This window comes from Myotis lucifugus, unplaced genomic scaffold (genome assembly GCF_000147115.1).
Source record: "Myotis lucifugus unplaced genomic scaffold, Myoluc2.0 scaffold_97, whole genome shotgun sequence".
NCBI classification, from domain to species: domain Eukaryota; kingdom Metazoa; phylum Chordata; class Mammalia; order Chiroptera; family Vespertilionidae; genus Myotis; species Myotis lucifugus.
This window is the reverse complement of record NW_005871145.1, coordinates 3,328,483-3,342,984: the sequence shown is the minus strand read 5'-3', so window position 1 is coordinate 3,342,984 and position 14,502 is coordinate 3,328,483. Positions and strand designations below refer to the sequence as shown.

Genomic DNA, 14,502 nt, shown 5'->3' with positions numbered 1-14,502 from the left:
GAGGGAGAAAGAGAAACATCGATGTGAAAGCAGAACATCAATTGCCTGCCTCCTGCGCACTCCCCTACCAGGGATTGAGCCTGAAACCTGGGCATGTGCCCTGACCAGGAATCCAACCAAGAACCAGAAACCTTTTGGTGCATGGGACAACGCCCAACTAATTGAGCCATACTGGCCAGGGCAATATTACCATTTTAAAGCTAACTTTCTAGATAACTAGAGTAGGAATAATTCAAGTCCTTAAAGGACCAACACTTTTGTGATATCTTAAATATACAAGCATATACACATAAAAGCATAAAAATATAAACAAATATGTTTATAAATATTTAGATGAGTGAAATCTGCTTTCAAAAAACTTTTTAATAGTTCTTACAATTAAGGTGGTCTGCTCAGCTCAACAGATAACTAATCCTGGCAATATGTGGTTTCATTCCTGATTTTAAAGCTATTACACTGTAACTCCAGGCAACTTAAACCTTTTGCTTCAGTTTTCCATAGGAAAAAGTTGTATTCTGACTTCTTTAAGAAAGGTAACAGAATTACTTTTTTTCCCAGCAAAATAAAATTCCAGTTTATTGTTGTACAACAGTTTCACACACATGAAAAAGACCAAATAAACAAACAGCAACTTCCTAGCCAAAAAAGAAAAAAAAAAAAAAGAAACCTTTAATTTTGGGCCCTTTTAACCATTTCATATAAACTCAACTACTTATAGTACAGCTAAGTGTATACTCAGAAAGTTACTGGATTACTCTGAGTAAGATTTTTTTTTTCTTCCTTTTTACAAGGTTTTTTTTTTTCTCCTTTGGGATTATAATGAACATGGTCACTCCACAAATAAAGTCAGAAATAGGATGGAGAATGTTCCAAAGGCTGGTTTGGTCATCGCGAGGTCATTAAAAATGGTTAACTCCTAACAATATGTACAAAAATATAAAATGTAAATAAAAAATACAAATTTTCCTTTTAAAAGTACTTTTAAGAAAAAAAGCAGGTCCTTGGAAGTTTTGGTTCTTTGGGTGGCGAAGAGCACATGTCATCTGTGACTCTTTACTAGAAGGTGACCAGGTTTAGATTCTGAGATGGGAAGTGAGGGATGAATAGGTCACAGTGACCTTTTATGGGAAAAATTTTAACTTTTCCTTTTTTGCTGTTTAGCCATCCTCACTGGTGTTCTGCTTCTTGGTGTCAACATCCTCCTCCTCATCATTTTCAGCTGCCCATTTGCCAGTAGCTGCCTCAGTCTCCTCAACTTCATCTCCATCTTCTTCTTCTTCATTATCACCTTCCTCCTCCTCTTCTCACCTCCTTCTTCCTCTTTTTCATCTACTTCCTGCTCCTCATTTTCCTCATAGCATTCCCATTAGCAGGTGTGTCTCTTCCATTCTCTGCCTCCTCCTCAACTTCTTTCTCATTTAAGTCCTTGGCAGTGATGTCAGAGCTGGCGTCCATGGCCACATCTGACATGATGGGGCATGCCAATGATCTGCAGCGGATTTTTTAAAAAGGACTCTGGTGAAAAAGCAGTGGCAGAGGAGGCGTGGGGCAGAGGTGGCTGCAGCGAAGGGAGAGGCGGCCACAGGAACAATGCAAAGATGGCTTTTCAGAGCAGCCAGAGGAAAGGTAAAACTGTAACCTTACATATCTGTCACATATTATAGTTTTAAGTTCCCAACTTGCCAAATTTAGCTTTCTGATTCACTGTTAACATTTCTGAATAACATTCTGGAGCAAGAGGAATTTAGTTATAAAAGAACACTGAAATTCTCTAGTAAGACCCATATATATTACTCATCTATGATCTAATGCGTACAGACTTATCTCAAATGCATATATACAACAAAATTTTTCAGTAATAGCTACTGACATATTCCAATAGGCCAAAAAAAGGAGACTGTGAAAATACTCTCTCTAGAAGTGATATTTAACAAGACACCTGATTGTGTAAATAGTTTAAATATAGATATCTTAACATGAAACTAAACTAGATATCTCCAAGATTGCCTATGATAATGATAAACCATTCTTTTTAGGGATGCTCAACATGGTGCCTGAATTAAGAATTTGGAATTCTTAATTTTCCTTTACATTATTACTGTTTCATCTGATTTTTTATTTGTCTCACTATCCTTGCCTGCTTCTGAAAGATAAAAAAACAAAGCCAAAACAAACAAGTAAAAAAACATTTGGAGCAGGTCTACATGGAAAATACCTTAAAAATTAATTTTGATACTAAACACATTACTACAGAAAAAAACAAAAGGGTGCTAGGAGCCCGTTTTAGGGGCCACAGAACAATATTTGGTCTCCTGAAACTATCACTAACAGATAGCTTACGGGAGCTCTAGGATTGAACATTTGGTCTCAAGGTTCTTGAAGGTCCGAGAGAACTGTCTAGTTCCACTTATAGATTCTGAGATGCTTTAGGACAAATAAAGAACCATGCAGGGATGGGACTAAATTAAATAACATCTATAAAAAAGATGTAAGAAGATATGTCTAACTTGTTCTTTTTCTACCCTTATTCTCCTAGTCAGCTTAAAATGAAGTAACCAGAGTTTATAGCATTCTAGATTAAAAACTTCTAATTAAAAGGCTGAAGATTATAATAAAATATATATTTTATTAGATATCCAATAAGAAGGACAGAACAGATGTATTGATACAAGCACAGTTTTGATAATCAAGTCAATTCACTAAATTTCTAAGATAAGAACCAGCATACTATTTACTATTCATAAAAATACATGCCTACTATACTATAATAATAGGCTAGACATGAGGAAACATTTATTTCACAAGAATCTAAGTGAAAGTCAAATTTTATAAAAGAACATTATGAACCGAATGAAAGACAACGTAAGTTTAAGACATAAACTGAAGATAGTTTAACAAAATTTAACCATTTTGATACTTTTATGTAAGATAAACACCAAAGGAAGCATTTTCTCCAAGAAGTAGGTCATATACAAAATTATAAGAGAGTTGAGTTGAGATGATCTTCACTTCCGTAGGTCACACATTTAGGGTTACAGTAGAGCTGTTTTCTAAAGCAGCGGTAGCCAACCTTTTGGACCTCGTGGACTACCAGCGGTCCGCGGACCACCGGTTGGTGACCACTGTTCTAAAGTATCTCACATGGATGGTTTGGTGGATAGGATATCAGATAAGGACTGCCAAATCAGATCTAGTGGTTTGTCTAATTCAGATTTTCACAGCAAATTACAACCACTTATTCATGAAAAACTTCACCACCAAATTCTAAGGCTGAAAATAACTTATTACACAAGAGTAAGTTATTTTCTATTTGCTATTGCTGTACTTCTGTTTAAAGGCATATAGCATTTGCTTCTATTTTATAAAAAGGCACCTAAACAAAGGTCTACCTTAGCCAACAAACTGTGGATAGCCAACACTTCAAAGTACATAAATTTATGTCAGATAAAGAGCTGCTTAAATACCCCAAGGAGTGCTTTTCAACAAAAAGGCTAATTCATTATCTAAGAACAGGTCAGAAATATTCCCTGTTCATCTTCATTAGAAAGGAATTTAAGCACTAGCTGGTTTGGCTCAGTGGATAGAGTGTCGGCCTGCGGACCAAAGGGTCCCGAGTTCAATTCCAGTCAAGGGTATGTACCTTGGTTGCAGACTCCTCCCTGGCCCAGGCCCTGGTCAGGGCGCATGCAGGAGGCAACCAATAGATATGTTTCTCTCACACTGATATTTCTCTGTCTTTCCCTCTCTCTTCCATTCTCTAAAATCAATGGAAAAATATCCTCGGGTGAGGATTAAAAACAAAACAAAACAAACCCACAAAAAAATAAAGCCACCTACTATGAAAGAAAGAGAGAGAGAGAGAAGGGAAGAGAAAGAGAGAAAAAGAAAGAAACTTAAATAACTATGCAACACACTTGAAGGCTAAAATTACTAAATACAAAGTGCCACACTCGAGGAATGAGTTCAGCTTTTCTAAGTCACTTTCCTGATGGGTATGGTGCCAAGTCAAGTCTAGCAGTTTTTATTTCTGTTTAAACCAGGAACTCAAACTCAACTGAGACACCCTAGTTAATAGAACGAATGCAAAAAGAAAAGGTCTTACCTTAAGGCCTTCCTCAGGGTCTCTATGCAGGCCACTATAATCTTGGGGTTCTTATTGTCCAGGCCTTTTAGGAGCTCTTCTTGCACAGTCTCTCCTTTCTCAATCTCTATGTACATCAGACAAATCTCGATACCTAGCTCCTTGGCTTTGGCTTTGGGTTGGTTGAACACTTTACTTACAACACCTGATACAACTTCTCCTGTAGTTCTGTAATATAGATTATAGACAACACCACACACACAAAAACACACCTTTAGTAGGAAGAGCTAGAAAAGGTCATGTATGGCAATGTGTGTGTGTGGGGGGGATATACACAGTTACTTTTTAAAATGCTTAAATGAGTCTCTAAATTTTTAAATTTATGTTTGAAAATATTAAAAAACTAGGATTGAACATTTGGTCTCAAGATTCTATTACACAAGAGTAAATGAAAAGGTTTAGACATTCACACCGGACAATAACACAGAACCCATAGACTGTTTATAAATGTAGAAAATTCAAACAAGAAAACAAAAATCCCTTGAAATTCCACCACTTCCAGATCTTTCTATACACACACAGATATATTATACAAAAGTAGGATTACGAAGTTCTCGATTTTGTGAAATTTAAAAAAATAATAATTTTAAACACCTCTTCAGGGCATTTCTTCACAGAAGGAATGGATATACACCTTTAGTAATAAAAGGCTGCTCCCAACTCCTTGGTAAGACTACAGTAACTTTATTGCTTTGAATCTCTTCTAAATTAAATAAAACTTGTACTATTGGAAATTGGAGGAATTGAGTGGGCTGGAATTACATGTAGCACTTGTCAAAAAAGTTTCTGGTATCAGAAGAAAATGAAATTAAAAAAAGGAATGACTTTACTAATGGCAAGAAAAACTTGGTGATGTTAACAAAACTCTCTAATTATGATTGTTTTTATTAGTATAATCTTTGAAGTAAGTCAAGTATATATTTCTTGTGTAATTAAGTCAATGGCCCCCTTTTGTGGGTGTATGTGTGTGGGGAGAGGGCTCCTTTCAATGACATAAAGATTAGAGTTAGAAAAATCAGGTTTAAGAGGTATGGGAGAGAGGAGTCACTAGAAACATCTACCATTCGTAGCTCAAGTCAAACAAGCTGAGAGTCACAGAGGTCGTTTAGTTAGCATTGCCTCTCCTAAGAGATAAAAATGCCTAATGGTCACAGGAAGAAAGGTGTGATTCTAAGATCACCTAGCTGGGATCTTAGAAAAACTTTTTTGTAATACCCAAATATTTTCAGTGAAATTCTGATCATTTCTTTGCTAACAACCTCTCAGTTTCTTCTAAAAGTTACTGAAGATTTTCCTTCTTAGTCTAAAAGGAAAGGCTCAAAAGGAGAAAACATTACTTGTTCATCAAAACTTAAGGTAGAAACTCAAGATCTGATTTCTAATTTGTTCCCCTTTAGAGATCTCATGTGCTTCTGAGAACAGATAAAGACTGAAAACAAAACAAAACACCCAAAGCCCTGCAAGTATCAAGGAACTATGAAAGAAAATGAATATATTCCAAAAGTGCTAATAACTAAGAACAGTGATCCATAAATATACATAGATTAATCCAGGTAGCACCAGACAGGGTTTTTTTTAACAGAATAGTTGAAAAGAAACTACTTACTTTCCTGCTACATGGGCATTTTCAACATAAACAAGTGCAGCTTCTAATCCTTTCAACTGAACCACTGCATTGGAATCAGTCACAAATTTTTTGATCAATCCTAAAAATTTGGACCATTCTGGGCTCTTTTCATCTCTTATTTTCTGGAAGATCTTCAGGGACTCTTCATACCCATTTAACCTTGCTTTCCACAGCTAAAAGAAACGTCGTATTTTGAAAAACAAAACTTAATAATACTATGTCGTATTTTGAAAAACAAAACTTAATAATACTATTATTATTTATTGTTAATTAAGGGGAAGGGAAAAATAACTACCCTATACCAGATAATCTAAACAAAAGACACCATGAGTGGAAACAAAAAAGGAGTTAAGAAAATTAAGATACTTTTTAAAAAAATTAGCTAATAAACTTTTTCTTGTAAATATTTAGTATTTATGATATTCTACTAGGGTCATCTAAAATTCGTAACAGGCCATTATAAATGTATTTCAATTGGATACAAAGTATTCAAGTATTATTACTTCTTTGGAATATGGCATTAAAGATGTGATAGTTCAAACATGAATCATCCTGCTGAAACTACCCAATCTCCAAAAGTATGTTGTTTTCAGTTGTACTATGTAATCATTGGGCAGGTTTTAAATATACTACACAGTATAACTGCAGACAAAACAAGCCAATATACTGAAATTTGAGTTCCAGAAAAGTCTCACCTTGTGTTCACATTTCTGATCAACTGGCAGTTTCAACCACTCACTGTCATCTCCCATTGTGCTTCCAGTTTCTCCTTAGAATTAACAGTAATTCCTGGCCAAATAAAAATCGATACCTATTAATTCTAGCATCCAGCAGTCTCTTAAGACAAAATGATTTTTCTCAGATTTTTACTTTATCATGATGCACCAATAAAATTTAAAACCCATTCTTTGTTTATATACCCATTTAATTACATTATTAGAGCATTTTAAAAGTAAACACACAAAAAAGTCAATCAAAAACTCTAAATAAATCTAGAAAGGACAGATATCTGTTAAAAAAAAAAGACGCTTAAATATTTCGCCAATGGAAACTTCTTAGATACATGACAAAGAGAGAATAAAACAGAAGAGCTGAGCTACTTGGCCTCTTAATAAAAGGGAAAGAGAAGATGGCCCTGGACAGGTCAGGTCAGGTAGTTCAGTTGGTTGGAGCCTCATCCAGATATGCCAAGGCTGTGGGTTTGATCCCTGGTCAGGGCACCCAGAGAAGCAACCAATGAATGCATAAATAAATAAAACAACAAATGGATGTCTCTCTCTCTCCCCCCCTCCCTCCCTTTCTCTCTCAAATCAATTTTTAAAAAGGGGTAAGAGAAGAGTTTCAAAGAATGTCATACTTTCAACTGTTAACCTAAAATTCCTTATAGAAAGTAATCAATATGGAAAAATCTCAATGCTGCCCAACTCTCTATCTAATTATGGCAAATATGACTTTAGTCAATATTTATGTAAACTAGTAAAAAATTAAATTCCTGAATGAATTATTCCTTTATAAACCTTATATTTAAACAATTTTTAGTTAGAGAGGTTTACAGTCAACATTTGTTTAATAACTTTATTCTATTCATTTAGGTAACATTTATTTGTTTATAAAAGTCATTTATGCTAACTGCAGAAAATCTGGAAAGTACAAAAAATATATAAAGAAGAAAAGTATTAAAACACAATTTCATCACTTTGATGAACACTAAAGTGTGTGTCCACTTGAGTCCTTCCAGACTTTTTTCAATGCATATCTATATATATCTAAATATAAAACCCTAATATGCAAATAGAACAAACGGTGGAACAATCAAACAGCCGGTCGCTATGACATGCACTGACCACCAGGGGGCGCACATGCGGAACATGGCGGGCATTGGCCGCGGTGGGATGGTGGAGCAGGTAAGTGGGGGCGCCAGACCAAGGTAGGGCGCCGGCCACTGTCATTGGTGCGAGCCTCTGGTGGTTACTGAAAATTCTTTACTCCTGCGAGCCGCAGTCCCGCCCGGCGCTCACATCTGCTGCCGGTGCTGGCCTCACTCGAACCAACTGCCAGCGCTGGCCACTCGGCGCAGTCAGTGGGTGCAAGCAGCAACTGCCAGCCCTGATCACCCGAGGACTTCTCCACTTCCCCTTGCTCAATTGGGGTAGCGCTGCCACTCACACCCACAGCTGGTGCTGGCCCTGCTTGCACCCGCTACTAGCGTCGGCCCCAATTGCTCCGCACTGTCAGTGGGTGTGAGCAGGGCAGGCACTGTCAGTGAGTGGGAGTGGCGGCGGCCGGAGCGGGGTTGCCAGGCGGAGAGGGAACTGGGGGCCATGGAGGGAGGGGATGGGCAGGGGCACGGAGGATGGGCCGAGACCGGCCCCTATGCCCACCGCAGCTTCCCAGCCCACAGTTCCTTTCAAGGTGCATGAATTTGTGCACTGGGTCCCTAGTACAGTATATAAAATACATGAAAAAAAAGAAGAGGGGTAATCTTGAAATCTTTTTCTTTTTAAAAAATATTCTTTAGTTTCTTCATTAAAAAATTTTTTTAAAGTTTTGTTTGTTTGTTTGTTAGTATTTTTAGGATGTGTGAAGAGATTAACCAAAGATCTTATATGCATACTAGAAGCCTGGTGCACGAAAACTCGTGCACTTGGGGGGGGGGGGGAGGGTGTCCTCAGGGGATGTCCGAATAATGGCTTAAGCCCGCTCCCGGAGGCGATCAGGTGGGTGATCTGGGGACAGCGCTGGCTGGTGAGCAGCCCACCCCCATCACTGTCCCCTCCCTCTGCCTGCTGGCATGGCCTTGGCTGGCCTGGTGCCGCCTGTTCGCCGGCCCCACCCCCCGCTGACCTGCCATTCCTCCATTTCCATATTACACTTTTATTATATAGGATATGCATTACCCATGGACACAGGCAATAGGGTGGTGAAGGCCTTGGGTGGGGTGGGAACTGGGTAGGAGGGGGCAAGGGGAGGAATAAGGGGGACATCTGTAATACTCTCAAACATAAAAACTTTTTAAAATGTTTTTATTGATTTCACAGAGAGAAAGTGAGAGGGAGAGAAACAGAAACATGGATGAGAAAGAAATATAAATTTGCTGCCTCCTGCATACTCCCTACTGTGGATGGAGCCTGCAGTTCTGCATGTGCCCTGACTGGGAATCAAACCAGCAACCTCCTCGTACTCAACCAACTGAGCCACACTGGCTGGACGCAATCTTTTTTTAATATAGTCACAAACATTCTCCCATATTTGATAACAGGATGTTTAGCATTCCATTTTTATCAATCCTATTGTTGGAATTTAAATTGTTTCCAATTTTTCAATATTATAAACTAGAGGCCCGGTGCACGGATTCATGCACTGTTGGGGTCCCTCAGCCTGGCCTGGGCTCTCTGGCAATCTGGGACCCCTCAGGCGATGTTGGACTGCCAGTTTCGGGCCAAAACCGGCAGTCCGACATCCCCAAGGGATGTAGTAGTGCGCAAAGCGGCATGCAGCCGGGAGGAGCCCGGGCCAGGCACTGCGCCACTCCCACTCATCCCAGCCCCACTTCGCCTGCCCTGGGCTCGTGCCCAGTCAGTCCCGATCGGGCGAGGCTCGCACCCCTGCAATGGCGCTTGCCAGCCATAAGCCCTGCATCTGATGCCCACTGTGGGAGCGCACTGATCACCAGGGGGCAGCTCTTGCATTGAGCATCTGTCCCCTGGTGGTCAGTGCGCATCATAGCAACCAGTTGACTGATGGTTCGGTCACTTAGGCTTTTACATATATAGATAACACTAGAGGCCCAGTGCACGAATTCATGCAGGGGTGGGGTCCGGCCAGCCCACCCTGATTGGGGCTGATCCGGCCAGGCCAGTAGGGAGGGAGGGGCACCCCCTGGTCGAACTCCCAACTGAACTCCCGGCTGAACGGACAATTTGCATATTAGCCTTTTATTATATAGGATAGAAGGGATTTTGCTTATCTCTCCTCTCCATCCCCAGTCCTGGGCTGACATAAAATATATTTTAAAATGAATATATACCTTGATAATGTCTACTATGAATCAGGCATTGAGCAAAGTACTTGTTAAACATGTTGATTCACTTTGTACTAAGAACAACTACATGAAAGAAAGATATTCTGCCCACTTTACACACTAGGCTTACAAAGATTAAGTAACCTGCCAGAAACAACAAAACTGGTAGGCTGTGAGATCATACTGAGATTCAAAGTTTATGCCTCTTCCTTTACAACTTGTTTCCTCCATGAAAATGTAGGAAATATTCCAGGGAAAGTAAAATACTCAAAGACTGAATTGCAAAAGTTTATTAGAGTAAGTGGAACTTTGATTAAGAACTTCCTCTAAAATCCCCAGGACCCTGTGAAACAACAGCAGCAAATTTTAGAGAAGTTAAACCTTAATAGAAAACAAAAACTCTAATACAGCCCTAACAGGTTTGGCTCAGTGGACAGAGCGTCGGCCTGCGGACTGAAGGGTCCCAGGTTCGATTCTGGTCATGTACCTTGGTTGCGGGCACATCCCCAGTGGGGGTTGTGCAGGAGACAGCTGATCGATGTTTCTCTCTCATTGATGTTTCTAACTCTCTACCCCTCTCCCTTCCTCTCTGTTAAAAAATCAATAAAATATATATTTTTTAAAAAAACCTCTATACAGCAATGGCAGGAGATAAAATAGTACATCAGTTTGGAAAACAGTATGGCATTATTTAAGTTGAAGATGCATATACCCTACTATCCAGCAACTCCATTCCTAGGTATTTACCTTAGATATTGATGCCAACTGCACCAGAAGACCTATACAAGGCTATTCATAACACTGTTGTTCATGAAAGTCAAAAGTTCCAACACTTCACAAGTTCATAAAAAATAATGAATAAATGGTATATTCACTCAGTGTAATATTATACAGCAACAAAAATGAATGAACTATGTAGTGCTTCTCAAACTCTATAGTGAAGGACCAGTGTTTTTGTTGTTGTTGTTATTAATCTTCACCAGAGAGAGTAGAAAGGAGGGAGTTAAGGGAGAGATTAAGAAAGAGAGAGAGAGAGAGAGAGAGAGAGAGAGAGAGAGAGAGACACTGATGTGAGAGAAACACATTGATTGGTTGCCTCCTGTATGTGCCCTCCTGGGGCCAGGAATAAACCTGCAACCCAGGTATGTGCCCTTGACCAGGAAATGAACCTACAACCCTTTGGTGCAAGGGTGGGTTCTAACCACTGAGTCACTGATGCTCTAACCACTGAGAAACACCATTCAGGGCATCCTATCCTAGTTTTATACCCAAAAGAACTGAAAACAAGTACTCCAATAGGTACACATATATGCATGTCCATAGCAGCACTATTCACAATAGATTTTCCATCCAGTGATGAACATTCCGGTTCATCAATGGATGGAATAAACAAATTGTGGTATGTACACACAATGGACTATAATTTGGCCATAAAAAGGAATGAAGTGAAGTACTGATACATGCTACAACTAAATGAGGTTCACAAATATGATGCTAAGTGAAAGAAGCCGAACACAAAAGGTCCCATACTGTATGATTCCATTATATGAAAATATCTAGAATTATAACAGATTAATCCATAGAGTCAGAACTCAGAACGGTGGTTGCCAGGGATTGGGGAGAGAGGGAATTGGGCAGAAACTGCTTAATGGGTAAGGAGTTTTACTGTAGAGTGATGGAAATGTTTTGGAACTAGATAAAGGTGGTGGTTGCATAGTATTGTAAATGTACAAAATGCCTTTTGAATTGTTCATGTTACAATGGTTAAGTTTTATGTTATGTGAATTTCACTTCAATAAATTATTTAAGTCCCAAGGTGATTCTAATGTGCAGCCTCGGTTAAAAACCTCTAACACTACTTTCCTGGCACAAGTTTGAGCTACAAAAGCAATCTTTCCTATCTCATTTTCAAAGAGAAACACTCCATGAATCTTTTATTTTTTATTTTATTTTTTTCATTGGGTCTTTTTAAAAAATATATATTTTAATTTTTTACAGAGAAGAAGGGAGAGGGATAGAGAGTTAGAAACATCAATGAGAGAGAAACATTCATCAGCTGCCTCCTGCACACCCGTTACTGGGGATGTGCCCGCAACCAAGGTAAATGCCCTTGACTGGAATCGAATCTGGGACCCTTCAGTTCGTAGGCTGAAGCTCCATCCGCTGAGCCAAACCGGTTAGGGCTCCATGAATCTTTTAAAACATTTTCCAACCAAGAGAATGTGAACAACAATATTCAGTTGTTGGTATTCTATGAGTTTACTACAATACTCATCTTTTTTTTTCCTATTAGTTACTTTTGGAAACATGAAGAAAAAGGTTATCCAACTTTAGTGCCTTATAGAAAATTTAGATGCCATTTTATTATTCTTTCTGAAATGGCTTCTATTACGCTACAGTCTGAGTTTTTAAAAGTTAGTATTTATGATCTTTCTATTAAAACGAAAGGCTTGCTTCATACCTAAACCTCCCTAGACATTGACATAATGGACACAGTATTTGTGTATGCATGTGACAAGGACTCTCACTCTGTCTTTGTCTTCTTCCATGATTGATATACTAAGGAAAAAAGCACTTCTCTACTAATTCCCTCCCATAATTATGTTAATTATAAAATTAATTTAGACTTTAATTTTTATATAAACAACATGAATTATGAAGCATTATAATAAAGTTGACCTACCATCCAATCTGAAAATGAGAACACTACCAATATTAGTGCACCTATGCATTTCTTTCCTACTCTACCCTTCTCCCCACAGAAGCACTTTTTAAAAGTTTGTTTAGTTCTATGCCATAGTCACAGGTACGTATCCCTAAATAACAAAATTAATTGCACTTGATTTTGCGCTTTAGATACATGTTATACTATTTGTAATCCTCAATAACTTGTTTTTTTCATTCACTGGCTGGGTAGCTCAGTTGAGTAGAGTGTGGTCTTGATATGCAAAGGTTTCAGGTTTGATCCCCGGTCAGGGCACATACAAGAATCTACCAATGAAAGCAAAAATAAGTGGAACAACAACTCTCTCTCTCTCTCTCTCTCCCAATTCAATAAAAATTTTTTTTAAAAATTTCATTTGTAAAATTCATCCATGTGGTTGTAGTACCATTCAGAACTACACATACTGTGGTCAGAAGACTTGTGCTGGTTCACAAACTTATTCAGAGATTAGTACAGAAATGGAGACAAGTGTTTAAAAATAGACATAGCACCTATACTAATTTCTTTTATTATGGTGGTCTGAGAAACTGAAACAACTTAAGCGAAGGTAAAGTATACTAGTAAAAATGCAACAAGGAAAGTAAGGGGCTGTAGAGTCAGGCTGGAAAGTAAAGATCAAAACCTAGAGGGTCTTATTAACAATGTTACAGAATTTGGACTTTATCCCAAAGGTAAAAAGGAGACTTTGAAGGATTATTAAGTAGAAAAAATTACATATACTATCAAACTTGCATTTTTTAAAGACCATGTACTGCAAATGTAAAAGCAATGTAAAGAATAGCTTGGAGCCCTAGCCGGTTTGGCTCAGTGGATAGAGCGTCAGCCTGCGAACTAAAGGGTCCTGGGTTCAATTCCGGCCAAGGGCACATGCCTGGGTTGCAGGCTCAATCCCACTAGGGGGGCGTGCAGGAGGCAGCTGATCAATGATTGTCTCTCATCACTGATATTCCTATCTCGCTCTCCTTCTCCCTTCCTCTCTGAAATCAATAAAGAAATATACATTTTTAAAAAAGGAATAGCTTGGAAGGCAGTAACAATGGAGGGAAATTAAGTTAGAAGGTTGTGGTCTAAATGAAAAACGATGGTAGCTTGGACCTAAGGATAGTAGCAATGCAGATGGAAAAAAGTGGATGAATTTTAGAGATATAAGGAATGTCAAAGAATGTCCTTACTGAGTAAATGTAGAATGGGTAGAAGAGAGGGATAAAGATGAGTTTTGGACAAAATGAGTTTGAGATGCATGCCAGACAAGTGCAGATGTGTGCAGTAGTCACTTAAGTAGGAGACTGTTCTACCACACCGGCTGGGCTACAAGAGATTTCTTGATTCCTAGTTTGGTGAAATTCCTAAAGTTCATCAGCATCTGGTTTCTAGATCATGTACAATGAAAATTATTCACACTTTATAAATAAGATTTATTTTGGTGAGTACCTAACTCAATGAAAATATAAAGAGCAAATGAAAGAATGTATAAAAGACAAGTTAATTTGCCTCCAAAAGGACACATTTTAATTTAGAGAAATTTAAAATGCAGTTAGTTGGTAAAAGGGAATCATCTCTAATCAGCAGCTGGCTAATAATCAAGCCTAACTACCCAATTGTGCCTTAAAACACTGTTATCTGTGCTTGGTTAAGAGAGGAATGACAACAGTTAATTCTAATTTGGGATTACCCAAGCAGTCCAACCCCGCCTCCAACTGTTATTTCATTGAGAGATCACTCTACCAGTTGTAAAGGAAAATCTTTCTTTGAGATTAACAAAAGCATAAAATAAATAATAAAGGTTTCATTTTATACTTGAGAAATATGAACTTCAAGTGGTTAGAAATGTGGCACCAGGATGAACAGAGGGATCTGGATTTTATGAACATAGACACAGAAAACCAAGTTTTAGTTACATAGCAAGGCTTGATGCTTAAAGAATGAATAAAATTGCCAACAAAGAGAATCATTAATAAAATTAATTTGAATATATATATATATATATA

At 38.3% G+C, this 14,502-nt stretch overlaps 1 protein-coding gene and 1 pseudogene across 3 annotated transcripts in view; both read right to left on the bottom strand.

The window, feature by feature from the left end:
* CKAP5 (cytoskeleton associated protein 5) overlaps positions 1–14,502 on the bottom strand; it is a 90,835-nt gene that overhangs the window by 63,298 nt on the left and 13,035 nt on the right. For all 3 annotated transcript variants that reach the window (XM_006091983.3, XM_023756631.1, XM_023756630.1), the window contains exons 2-4: positions 6,464–6,557; positions 5,748–5,941; positions 4,103–4,309 (exon numbers count right to left, since the gene is read on the bottom strand). In XM_006091983.3, the coding sequence (XP_006092045.1) occupies positions 4,103–4,309; positions 5,748–5,941; positions 6,464–6,520 (458 nt within the window). In that variant the 5' untranslated portion in view covers positions 6,521–6,557. The remainder of the gene's footprint in view (positions 1–4,102; positions 4,310–5,747; positions 5,942–6,463; positions 6,558–14,502) is intronic.
* Positions 152–4,235, bottom strand: LOC111826700 (annotated as a pseudogene).